General features: G+C 61.9%; 1 protein-coding gene across 1 annotated transcript; it reads left to right on the forward strand.

Moving 5' to 3' along the window:
• LOC101946668 (PDZ domain-containing protein 4-like) lies at positions 1-13004 on the forward strand. The gene is made up of 7 exons (XM_065571274.1): positions 1-134; positions 780-870; positions 1375-1473; positions 9252-9314; positions 9879-9980; positions 10239-10340; positions 10787-13004. The coding sequence occupies exons 2-7, from the start codon at positions 820-822 to the stop codon at positions 11978-11980; spliced, it is 1611 nt and encodes a 536-aa protein (XP_065427346.1). The 5' UTR covers positions 1-134; positions 780-819; the 3' UTR covers positions 11981-13004.
• The last annotated feature ends 125 nt before the right edge of the window (positions 13005-13129 follow it).

The following is a 13129-nucleotide window of genomic DNA, read 5'->3' on the forward strand; positions in this document are numbered from 1 at the left end:
CCCGGGGACCCCGCCACCCTGGTGGACAGCGGGACGCAGACGGACATCACCTTCGAGCACCTGCTGGCGCTGGGCCGGCGGCGCCCCCCCAGCCCCCCCGCCGGGACCCTGGAGACCTTCGGGATCCCCGAGCTGTGAGTGACCCCAGCAACGCCCCTCACTCCCGACCCGCAGCCCCTGCCCTCCCCAAGCCCTGCCCCCCCCAGCCCTGCCGGTGCCCCTCACTCCCGACCCGCAGCCCCTGCCATCCCGGCCCTGCCCCACAGCCCTGCCGGTGCCCCTCACTCCCGACCCGCAGCCCCTGCCCTCCCCAAGCCCTGCCGGCGCCCCTCACTCCCGACCCGCAGCCCCTGCCCTCCCCAAGCCCTGCCGGCGCCCCTCACTCCCGACCCGCAGCCCCTGCCCTCCCCAAGCCCTGCCGGCGCCCCTCACTCCCGACTCGCAGCCCCTGCCATCCCCAAGCCCTGCCGGTGCCCCTCACTCCCGACCCGCAGCCCCTGCCATCCCGGCCCTGCCCCACAGCCCTGCCGGTGCCCCTCACTCCCGACCCGCAGCCCCTGCCCCCCCCAGCCCTCCCGGTGCTCCTCACTCCCAACTCGCAGCCCCTGCCCTCCCCAAGCCCTGCCCCCCCCCAGCCCTGCCGGCGCCCCTCACTCCCGACCCGCAGCCCCTGCCAGCCCGGCCCTGCCCCCCGCCCCCAGCTCTGCTGGTGCCCCTCACTCCCCACCCACAGCCCCTGCTAGCCCAACCCCCCTAATCTGTATTCTCTTCCACCAAAGCCCCCCCTTTGGGCATGAATACTATGACCCTGTGGAGTTCATGGAAGGGGGCCCCCCAGAGACAGAGCGGGCAGAGGAACTCGAGTATGAGGTGAGCAGGGGGGGCTGGGAGCCCGAACTCCTGGGGTCTCTCCCGGCTCTGGGAGGGGAGTGGGGGCTGGAGGTTAGAGCAGGGGGGCTGGGAGCCAGGACTCCTGGGTTCTCTCCCCGGTTCTGGAAGGGGAGTGGGGGCTGGTGGTTAGAGCAGGGGGGCTGGGAGCCAGGACTCCTGGGTTCTCTCCCTGGCTCTGGGAGGGGAGTGGGGGCTGGTGGTTAGAGCAGGGGGGCTGGGAGCCAGGACTCCTGGGTTCTCTCCTGGCTCTGGGAGTGGAGTGGGGCTGGTGGGTTAGAGTAGGGGGGGCTGGGTGCCAGGACTCCTGGGTTCTCTCCCGGCTCTGGGAGGGGAGTGGGGGCTGGTGGGTTAGAGCGGGGGGGGGCTGGGTGCCAGGACTCCTGGGTTCTCTCCCCAGCTCTGGGAGGGGGCAGGGGCTGGGGGGGTACAACGGGGGGGAACTGGGGGTTCCATTTGGGATCTGACCCCCCCGTGTCCCCCCAGGAGGTGGAATTGTACAAATCGAGCCACCGGGACAAGCTGGGGCTGACGGTTTGTTACCGGACGGACGACGAGGACGACGTGGGAATCTATGTTGGAGAGGTGGGGGGGGCTGTGGGGGGAGGGGTGTGTCATGGGGTATGGGGGGGCCAGGCCTGCACCCCACTTCCTGCGAGTCCCAGCAAAGGGTTATTCGCTGCCGGGAACACGGGGGAGCCAGAGCTCGTAGGGACAGAGACCAGGACCCCTCAGCCGGGTCCATCCTGGGGGTGGGGAGCCCAGACCCCGGTTCTGCCCCCCCCGTCTCCCCAGCCAGCTCCAATCTGACCCCCACCACCCCCCAGCCCCTCCTCCAGCCCCCCCAGCCCTTCCTCCGGCCTTTTTCCAGTGTCCTGGGCAGAAGGGGTCACCTGGCCCCAGTCCCCTCCCCGCTCAGGTTTTCATAGATTCTAGGACTGGAAGGGACCTCGAGAGGTCATCGAGTCCAGTCCCCTGCCCGCATGGCAGGACCAAATACTGTCTAGACCATCCCTGATAGACATTTATCTAACCTACTCTTAAATATCTCCAGAGATGGAGATTCCACAACCTCCCTAGGCAATTTATTCCAGTGTTTAACCACCCTGACAGTTAGGAACTTTTTCCTAATGTCCAACCTAGACCTCCCTTGCTGCAGTTTAAACCCATTGCTTCTGGTTCTATCCTTAGAGGCTAAGGTGAACAAGTTTTCTCCCTCCTCCTTATGACACCCTTTTAGATACCTGAAAACTGCTATCATGTCCCCTCTCAGTCTTCTCTTTTCCAAACTAAACAAACCCAGTTCTTTCAGCCTTCCTTCATAGGTCATGTTCTCAAGACCTTTAATCATTCTTGTTGCTCTTCTCTGGACCCTTTCCAATTTCTCCACATCTTTTTTAAAATGCGGCGCCCAGAACTGGACACAATACTCCAGCTGAGGCCTAACCAGAGCAGAGTAGAGCGGAAGAATGACTTCTCGTGTCTTGCTCACAACACACCTGTTAATGCATCCCAGAATCATGTTTGCTTTTTTTGCAACAGCATCACACTGTTGACTCATATTTAGCTTGTGGTCCACTATAACCCCTAGATCCCTTTCTGCCGTACTCCTTCCTAGACAGTCTCTTCCCATTCTGTATGTGTGAAACTGATTTTTCCTTCCTAAGTGGAGCACTTTGCATTTATCTTTGTTAAACTTCATCCTGTTTACCTCAGACCATTTCTCCAATTTGTCCAGATCATTTTGAATTATGACCCTGTCCTCCAAAGTAGTTGCAATCCCTCCCAGTTTGGTATCATCCGCAAACTTAATAAGCGTACTTTCTATGCCAATATCTAAGTCGTTGATGAAGATATTGAACAGCGCCAGTCCCAAAACAGACCCCCGCGGTACCCCACTCGTTATGGCTTTCCAGCAGGATTGGGAACCATTAATAACAACTCTCTGAGTACGGTTATCCAGCCAGTTATGCACCCACCTTATAGTAGCCCCATCTAAATTGTATTTGCCTAGTTTATCGATAAGAATATCATGCGAGACTGTATCAAATGCCTTACTAAAGTCTAGGAATACCACATCCACCGCTTCACCCTTATCCACAAGGCTCGTTATCCTATCAAAGAAAGCTATCAGATTGGTTTGACACGATTTGTTCTTCACAAATCCATGCTGGCTGTTCCCTATCACCTTACCACTTTCCAAGTGTTTGCAGATGATTTCCTTAATTACTTGCTCCATTATCTTCCCTGGCACAGAAGTTAAACTAACTGGTCTGTAGTTTCCTGGGTTGTTTTTATTTCCCTTTTTATAGATGGGCACTATATTTGCCCTTTTCCAGTCTTCTGGAATCTCTCCCGTCTCCCATGACTTTCCAAAGATAATAGCTAGAGGCTCAGATACCTCCTCTATTAGCTCCTTGAGTATTCTAGGATGCATTTCATCAGGCCCGGGTGACTTGCAGGCATCTAACTTTTCTAAGTGATTTTTAACTTGTTCTTTTTTTATTTTATCTGCTAAACCTACCCCCTTCCCATTAGCATTCACTATGTTAGGCATTGCTTCAGACTTCTCGGTGAAGACCGAAACAAAGAAGTCATTAAGCATCTCCGCCATTTCCAAGTTTCCTGTTACTGTTTCTCCCTCTTCACTAAGCAGTGGGCCTACCCTGTCTTTGGTCTTCCTCTTGCTTCTAATGTATTGATAAAAAGTCTTCTTGTTTCCCTTTATTCCCGTAGCTAGTTTGAGCTCATTTTGTGCCTTTGCCTTTCTAATCTTGCCCCTGCATTCCTGTGTTGTTTGCCTATATTCCTCCTTTGTAATCTGTCCCAGTTTCCATTTTTTATATGACTCCTTTTTATTTTTTAGATCATGCAAGATCTCGTGGTTAAGCCAAGGTGGTCTTTTGCCACATTTTCTATCTTTCCTAACCAGCGGAATAGCTTGCTTTTGGGCCCTTAATAGTGTCCCTTTGAAAAACTGCCAACTCTCCTCCGTTGTTTTTCCCCTCAGGCTTGATTCCCATGGGACCTTACCTATCAGCTCTCTGAGCTTCCCAAAATCTGCCTTCCTGAAATCCATTGTCTCTATTTTGCTGTTCTCCCTTCTACCCTTCGTTAGAATTGCAAACTCTATGATTTCATGATCACTTTCACCCAGGCTGCCTTCTACTTTCACATTCTCAACGAGTTCCTCCCTATTTGTTAAAATCAAGTCTAGAACAGCTTCCCCCCTAGTAGCTTTTTCAACCTCCTGAAATAAGAAGTTGTCTCCAATGCAGTCCAGGAATTTGTTGGTGTCACGGAGTATTGGGGAACTCAGGGCCCTGCACCCCCGGCTTCCTGCGATTCACCATGACTCTCAGCCAGCCAGTAAAGCAGAAGGTTTATTTGGATGACAGGAATACAGTCCAAGACAGGTCTTGCAGGCACAGACAACAGGGCCCCCCTCAGTTAGGTCCAGCTTGGGGTCCCAGGGCATGCCAGCCCACCCCCTTGGGGGGTCAGAGCCATCTCTGCCTCCCAGCCATCTCTCCAGCCTCCTTCCAGCCTGCTTCCAGCACTCTGCCCTCAGCGACCCCTCCCACAGCCTTTGTTCAGTTTCCCGGGCCCCGGAGTCATCTGACCTCCAACCCCCTCCTGGGTTCTCATGTTACAAGCTCAGGTATGTTCCCTTGGGCCGGCTCCCATCCCCCGATGCAGACCATCCTAGTCACACTCCCCTGTCAGCATTCACACACCCCAGCAAGAACAGTCCCAGTTCGTCACATCTCTCCCCCCTTCGAGACCGAACTGAGCAGGGTCACTTTAGCCAGTGACCCGGGGAAGTTCGAACCTACCCCCGTTCCCATGGATGCCCCCGCATCCCTCCAGTTCCTTGGTGAGAATTACACCAGGCCCCTTCCGTTCCACGCCCCCCCTTAGGTCGGGGGTGCTTGATGGCACTCGCAGTTTGCATGTGGGAAGGTTTATGCGGCCTGTGCCCTTTTCCCACCCCCATACCTCTGGGGTTCCAACTGGGCTGTGGTCTTCTCCCAGCGCTCCAGTCTGGAGGTCTGTGCTTTGGGCTCTCTTGGTTTAGAGCCGCCCTTTTAACCTTGGCCACCCTCTGGAAAGGATCCTTTATGCTGGGCAAGGGTCCTAAAGCTCTTTTCCCCTTGTCCCAGGCCTTCCTCCCCCTCTGACAGGGGTCACAGGATCCGCAGTACTGTCGGACAGTAACAAAGACCCCAGGCCAGTAAAAGCTCCGTAGCAGCCTCTGCTGGGTACGCCAGGTTCCCTGGTGCCCTGAGAGGGGAATGTCATGGGCCCGGCACAGCAGCTGGCGGCGATACTTCTGGGGTACCACCAGCTGCCTCCTGATCCCCCCTGACTCCATTTTCCCTGGGGGAGCCCATTCTCGGTACAGGAACCCCTTCTCCCACAGGAACCTTTTCCGGCCACCTCGTTCCATGGTCTGTACCGCATTGAGGTCGGCCAGGTCCCTTATCTTCCGCAAGGAGGGGTCTCTCTGTAACTCGGCCTGGAACTCAGCAGCTGGGACAGGGATGGCCACCTGCTCTTTCTCGCCCGCTGGGTCCGAAGCTGCAGCCTCCCTGAGCCGCGTCCCTGGGCGTTCCCTCCCCACCAGGTTAGGGTCCTGCGCCTCAGGCAAGGCACCCCCCCCAAGGCCAGGGCGCAGGGCCCCTCGCCGGCTCTGACTGCGGGTCACAACCAGTGCCTTTTGGGGGTTGCTTGGCCAGTTCTCCAGGTCCCCCCCCATCAATACCTCAGTGGGCAGATACGGGTGTACCCCCACATCCTTGGGGCCCTCCTTGGCCCCCCACTTCAGGTGTACCCTTGCCACGGGCACTTTGACTGGTGTTCCGCCCACCCCCGTCAGGGTCAGGTAGGAGTTGGGCACCACCTGATCTGGGGCCACCACCTCGGGCCGGGCCAGCGTCACCTCTGCGCCCGTATCTCAGTATCCATTGACCTTCCTCCCATCCACCTCCAGGGGAACAAGGTACTCTCTCCGGAGGGACAGCCCCGCGCCCACCGTATAAACCAAAAACCCTGAGTCTGGGGCATCCAGCCCCCTAGAGGAGCTGGCCTGGGGCCCTTCTCTCTCTTGAGCAGTTGATAAGCTGCCAGCCCCTCTTGCGTGAGAAGCCTGCCCCTCGTCCGTCTGGGCCTCTACCAAGTTAACCCTATGCGGGTTCGGTCTGCTCAGTCTGTCCTTGAGCTTGGGGCACTGGGCCCGAACGTGGCCTCTTCGGCCGCAGTAATAGCAGCTCATGTCCTGTGGGTCCCCTCGAGCCGGTCGGTTGTCCCTGATGCTGGGCATTTCCCGGGGGAGGGGATTCCCAATATTCCCCCTTTGGGAGGTCCCAGGGTGACTCTCTCTCTGCATCGCGGCGGGCCTGTTCCTTTGGGGCTCCTCCCTGCCACCCCCTGACCGGCTCTTTACAAACTCATCAGCCAGCTGCCCGGCGTGTCGCGGGTTCTCTGGCTTTCTGTCCACCAACCACAGCCTCAGGTCGGATGGGCACCGCTCATACAGTTGCTCCAGTACCAGCAGTTTAATCAGGTCCTCCTTCGTCTGGGCCCCACCAGCCCACTTGCTGGCGTATCTTTCCATGCGGACGGCTAGTTGCAGATATGAGATCTCAGGGGTTTTATCTTGACTCCGGAACCTTCCCCGGTACATCTCAGGAGTCAGCCCAAACTCACGTAGCAGGGCCTTTTTGAATAGTTCGTAGTCCCCTTTCTCTGCCTCTCCCAGTTGGCGGTACAAGGCCACGGCTTTGGGGTCCAGTAAGGGGGTAAGGACCCGGAGTCTGTCCGCGGGATCCACCCGGTGCAGCTCGCAGGCCGTCTCAAAGGCCTCCAGGAAGTCATCCATGTCCTCCCCCTCCTTGTATGGGGCCATGATGCACTTATCAAAGCTCCGTGCAGTCCTGGGTCCCCCCTCACTCACCGCAGCCGGGGGTTCGCTGCCCCTCAGTCTCGCCAGTTCCAGTTCATGCTGACGCTGTCTCTCATTCTCCTCCCGTTCACGCTGATGCTGTCTCTCTTTCTCCTCCCGTTCACGCTGATGCTGTCTCTCATTCTCCTCCCGTTCATGCTGTCTCTGTCTCTCTTCACGCTGATGCTGTCTCTCTTCATGCTGTCTCTGTTGTTCACGATCCTCCAGCTCCCTCAGTTTTAGCTCTTTCTCCCATTCCAGCCAATTCCGCTCCCCGGATGCCGAACGTCGCCGGGAGGCTCCTCTGCTGGCCGGCGGGCTTCGCCGGGGGGACCCCCTGCTGGCCGGGGGGGTCACGGCGCCTTCGGTATTTGCTGGGCTCCTCCCCACCCTTCCCCTAGGCATAGGAAGGAGGGGTCTCGGGAAGCCCTCAGCAGCCGGCTGACCACTCCCAGCTGGGACAGACACTGGTGCCTGCGCTGCATTTGCCAGGCTGCTTCCCTGAGACACAGGGATCAGTTCATTCGCGCGATCTTCCGCCTCCAGCTGGGCGATGAGCTGTTCTTTGGTGAGCCTCCCAATGCGCAGCCGCCTCTGCTTGCACAGCTCCACCAGGTCGCTCTTAAGCCGCTTGGCATACATCTTCCTGCTGGCCACTCACCGGCCTGTGTGCTCACAGCTCCCCACAGTTCCCAGGGGGACCCCTAGTGTGCCAGCCCTTCTCGAGGTCACCACCTCTCTGCCAGGGTCGAGCTGCAGACTCCTCCGCCCCTGGGACCACTCGCTGCGATCCCACGGGGGACCCTGTTACTGCAAAAGTCCTTCTCGCTGGTCACACACTCCCAGGGGTAATAACCGTCTCTCTCCCACTCTTCAGCAGGCCTGGTCCCCGTCAATCCCCCTTCGTTTTACTGCTCCCCAGTCACTTACTGCAGGAAGCGCCGTCCACGGGGTGCAGTAGATCCCACCGCTGCCACCAGTTGTCACGGAGTATTGGGGAACTCAGGGCCCTGCACCCCCGGCTTCCTGCGATTCACCATGACTCTCAGCCAGCCAGTAAAGCAGAAGGTTTATTTGGATGACAGGAATACAGTCCAAGACAGGTCTTGCAGGCACAGACAACAGGGCCCCCCTCAGTTAGGTCCAGCTTGGGGTCCCAGGGCATGCCAGCCCACCCCCTTGGGGGGTCAGAGCCATCTCTGCCTCCCAGCCATCTCTCCAGCCTCCTTCCAGCCTGCTTCCAGCACTCTGCCCTCAGCGACCCCTCCCACAGCCTTTGTTCAGTTTCCCGGGCCCCGGAGTCATCTGACCTCCAACCCCCTCCTGGGTTCTCATGTTACAAGCTCAGGTATGTTCCCTTGGGCCGGCTCCCATCCCCCGATGCAGACCATCCTAGTCACACTCCCCTGTCAGCATTCACACACCCCAGCAAGAACAGTCCCAGTTCGTCACAGTTGGATAGTCTGTGCCCCGCTGTGTTATTTTCCCAACATATATCCGGATAGTTGAAGTCCCCCATCACCACCAAATCTTGGGCTTTGGATGATTTTGTTAGTTGTTTAAAACAAGCCTCATCCACCTCTTCCACCTGATTAGGTGGCCTGTAGTAGACTCCTAGCATGACATCTCCCTTGTTTTTTACCCCTTTTAGCCTAACCCAGAGACTCTCAACACTTCCGTCTCCTATGTCCATCTCTACCTCAGTCCAAGTGTGTACATTTTTAATGTACAAGGCAACACCTCCTCCCTTTTTCCGCTGTCTATCCTTCCTGAGCAAGCTGTACCCATCCACACCAACATTCCAATCATGTGTATTATCCCACCAAGTTTCAGTGATGCCAACAATGTCATAGTTGTATTTATTTATTAGCACTTCCAGTTCTTCCTGCTTATTCCCCATACTTCTCGCATTTGTATATAGACATCTAAGATACTGGTTTGATCTTTCCTCCCAGTTTTGTCCTGACCCTCCTTTCCCTCTGACAATATAGCCCACACTCCCTCTCGTTTCTGACCCATCTCCCCGGTCTCCATGTTCCCCACTTACCTGTGGGCTTTGCTCACCTGTCTCCGTCGAACCTAGTTTAAAGCCCTCCTCACTAGGTTAGCCAGTCTGTGTCCAAATAGGGTCTAGGTGTTGCCCCCCCAAGTGAAGTCACCCTGAGATCCCCCCAGCCAGCACCGATGCAGAGAGTGCCCGTAACACTCCCCCTCCCTGCTCCGTCACAGGGGGCGATGGGGGGGCCATGGCGGAAAAGAGCTGGGGTGGGAGGGGTGGGGGCGGAGGAGACCAGGGTGATGCTTGTGGGGGGCCGTGGGGGGCTGGGGGTGACTTGTTGGAGGTCTGAGGGGGAGGGGGAGCAGGTCAGGGGCTGGGGCCATGGGGGGGTCCTGGTCCCATCCCCCCTTCTCCCCCCAGGTGAATCCCAACAGCATCGCCGCCAAGGACGGACGCATCCGAGAGGGCGACCGCATTGTCCAGGTGGGGGGGCCGGGGGGGGCTGGGGGCACAGAGGGCTGAAGGAGGCTGGGGGACAGGGGACTGGGGGTGCAGAGGGCTCAGGGGGGATGGGGGACTGGGGACTGGGGTGCAGAGGGTTCAGGGGGGCTGGGAGACGAGGGTGGACGGGGGACTGGGGGTGCAGAGGGTTCATGGGGGCTGGGAGACGAGGGTGGACGGGGGACTGGGGGTGCAGAGGGTTCACGGGGGCTGGGAGACGAGGGTGGATGGGGGACTGGGGGTGCAGAGGGTTCAGGGGGCCTGGGGGGGATGGGGGATGGGAGACTGGGGGTGCAGAGGGTTAAGGGGGCCTGGGGGGGATGGGGGATGGGGGACTGTGGGTGCAGAGGGCTCAGGGGGGCTGGGAGACGAGGGGGGACGGGGGACTGGGGGTGCAGAGGGTTCAGGGGGCCTGGGGGATGAGGGGGGACGGGGGACTGGGGGTGCAGAGGGCTCAGGGGGGATGGGGGATGATGGGAGACTGGGGGTGCAGAGGGCTCAGGGGGGCTGGAGGACGGGGGCTGACTCGGCCCCCGGCCCCCCCAGATTAACGGTGTGCAGGTCCAGGACCGCGAGGAAGCCGTCGCCATCCTGACCCAGGAGCAACAAACGAACATCTCGCTGCTGCTGGCCAGGCCCGAGACCGAGGTGATGGACGCCCCCACGGGGTGGTTGGGGGGAACTGGGGGGTGGAAGTTGGGGGGCTGGGAGGATGTGGGAGGCAGGGGGGTATTTGGGGGTCCGAGAGGCAGGAATGGGGGGTGGGGGCACAGGGTGGGTTGGGGGCTGACCCTTCCCCAGTGGGGGGATTGGGGGGCCTGCCTGGGACGGATGCGGGGGGGCTATGACTGGTGGGGGGGGCTGCAGTTTCACCCTCCGCTGCCCCCATCGCCCGTCCCCCCCCAGCTCTCCCGGCGCTGGAAGGACAGTGACCGTGACGATTTCCTGGACGACTTCGGCTCCGAGCACGAACGCGAAATGAGACCCCGAGCGACCCCTGGGCAGCAGGTGAGGGGCGCCGTGGGGCGGGGGGCTGGGCAGGGGGCGCTGTGGGGAGGGGGCTGGGCAGTGGGAGTCATGAGTGGGGGTTTGGCAGGGGGCTGGGCGGAGGGGCTCTCCCCTGGCAGTCAGGACCCGCTGCCCCTCGGAGGGTGGGGAACCAGGGGGCTGGGCAGGGGGAGCCATGGGGAGGGGGCTCAGCAGGGATGCCAGGGGGCGGGGAACCGGGGGGCTGGGCAGGGGGAGCCGGGGGGCAGGGGGCTCGGCGGGGGTGCCGGGGAACGGGGAACCGGGGGGCTGGACCAGGGATGCTGGGGGGCGGGGAACTGGGGGGCTGGGGAAGGGAAGCCAGGGGGCGGGGGGCTGGGCAGGGGGCTCGGCAGGATGCTGGGGGCCGGGTTGCGTCTGAATTAAAGTCAGCTTCACCTCAATCTCCCCCATCTCTGCCCCCCCAGCCTGCCGCGGCCCCCGCCCCGCCCAGCGCCGGCCCCCCGCTGCCCCCCAGCCAGGAGCTGGACAGCGGGGTGGGCCGGACGGACGAGAGCACCCGGAACGAGGAGAGCTCGGAGCACGACCTGCTGGGGGACGAGCCCCCCAGCTCGGCCGGCACCCCGGCCCCCCAGCGTCGCCCGGCCCCGCTGCAGGCCCGGGACTTCCACTTCAGCCTGGACTCGCTGCTGCCCGCGCCCGAGGTGCCGGGGCTGACGGACGCCGAGTCCGAGCGGTACCGGGAGCTGCTGGAGCTGCGGGGGCACCTGGCCAACGGGAACGGCCCCGGCGCCCTGCGGCCCGGCCTGGACCTCGACCTCAACCGCAACCGCGCGGCGCTGCTGGAGGAGGAGCTGCGGCACCTGCAGTTCAAATGCCGCAACATCCTTCGGGCGCAGAAGATGCAGCGGCTGCGCGAGCGCTGCCTCAAGGCCTGGCTGCTGGAGGAGGAGGGGGGGCCCCCCCCGGCCGGCGAGGGGCCCCCCCCGGCCCCGCTGGCCGACATCACCGAGGTGCCCGAGCGCTCGGAGAAGGACAGCACCAGCGCCTACAACACGGGCGAGAGCTGCCGGAGCACCCCGCTGCTGGAGAGCCCCGGCCCGCGCCCCGACCCCCCGCCCAAGCCGGGCCGGCTCCGGCGCCCCCGGGAGGGCAGCCCCGGGCTGGCGCGCCGGGCGCGGGACGAGAGCCCGGCGCCCGGCGGGCTGGCGGGCGGCGCCCGGGCGGAGTGGAAGGGGAAGGCGCGGGGCGAGGGCACCCGGCGCCCGGGCCGGGACCGGCTGCTCAAGGCGCGGGCGCTGAAGATCCGGGAGGAGCGGAGCGGCATGACCACGGACGACGACGCCGTCAGCGAGATGAAGATGGGCCGGTACTGGAGCAAGGAGGAGCGCAAGCAGCAGCTGCTGCGGGCCCGGGAGCAGCGCCGGCGCCGGGAACTCATGCTGCAGAGCCGGCTCGACTGGCAGCGGGAGGCGGGGGGGGCCCCGGGGGCCCCCGACCAGCTCACCATCCTGGCCCTCAGCCACCGCAAGAGCCTCAAGAAACGCAGCCGGCGCATCCTAGACAATTGGATCACGATCCAGGAGATGCTGGCGCACGGCGCCCGCTCGGCTGACGGGCACCGGGTCTACAACCCGCTGCTGTCCGTCACCACCGTCTGAGCGGGCGGGGCCAGGCCTGCAGACTCGCTTTCTCCCCCATGTGCCAGGATTTGGGGGTGAGCCTACCTCCCCCACGTCGCCACCATCGGAGGACCCGGGGCCCCCCACTTTTCCAGGGCTGGGGGAGCCCCCATCCCGACAGAGCAGGAAAGAGGGGGGCCCCTGGTGCTGCTCCTGGACATGCCTGGCTGCAGAGACAATGGGGAGATTTGGGGAGTCCCCCAATGCTGCTCCAGCCCCCCCTGCCCTACAGGGACCCCCCAGGATCGGAACCGGGGGCGTGAAGCACAAAGACACTCAGTCAGGCGCGGGGAGGAGGGGGGGACAAAGGCCCCTCCCAGATGCTCCCCCCCAGGGTGGTTTTTATGTCGTGTCTGTGATTCGTGTCTGGTCAGTTCATCGTTTGTCTGAGTCTGGCAGGGGAGACACCTGCCCCCCTCCCCCCCCCCCCAGCAGATCCCGAGACCCCCACTTCCCCCTGAACCCCCAGATCCCACTGCCCCCGAGCCCCACACTTCCCCCTGATCCCTCCGAACCCCTGATCCCACTGCACCCCACTGTCCCCTCCCCCCAGCAGATTCCAAGCCCCCCCTTCCCCCTGAACCCAGATCCCACTGCTACCAAGCCCCCCACTGGCCCCCACCCCCCAGCAGATCCTGCCACCCCTGAGCCCCCCACTTCCCCCTCCTCCCCCCAGCAGATCCCACTGCCCCCGAGCCCCCCACTGCCCCCCAAACACCAGCCCTCCCACTTCCCTCCCAGAGCGGGGAGAGAACCCAGGAGTCCTGGCTCCCAGCCCCCCCTGCTGTGACCCACCAGCCCCCACTCCCCTCCCAGAGCCGGGAGAGAACCCAGGAGTCCTGGCTCCCAGCCCCCCCTGCTCTGACCCACCATCCCCCGTCCCGCCCCGATCTGTGATGTCTGTGTGCACAGCTGCCGGAGCGGGGGCAGGGTCTGCCGGACGCCTGGGTCCGGAGCCGAATCTGCCTGGTCAGAATAAAGCAAAACCTTTTTACTCCTTTCAGGCGGCTGCGTCCGGAGCCTTTTCTGTCCGCGAACCCCGCCCCCCCCCCCGCCTGGGCCCGGGACCCAGAAGCTGGGCTGCCCCCCCCCCCCACACGGGAATGGCCCCCCAGGGGTCTCAGCTTC

Source organism: Chrysemys picta, chromosome 17 (genome assembly GCF_011386835.1).
Source record: "Chrysemys picta bellii isolate R12L10 chromosome 17, ASM1138683v2, whole genome shotgun sequence".
Taxonomy (NCBI): Eukaryota; Metazoa; Chordata; order Testudines; family Emydidae; genus Chrysemys; species Chrysemys picta.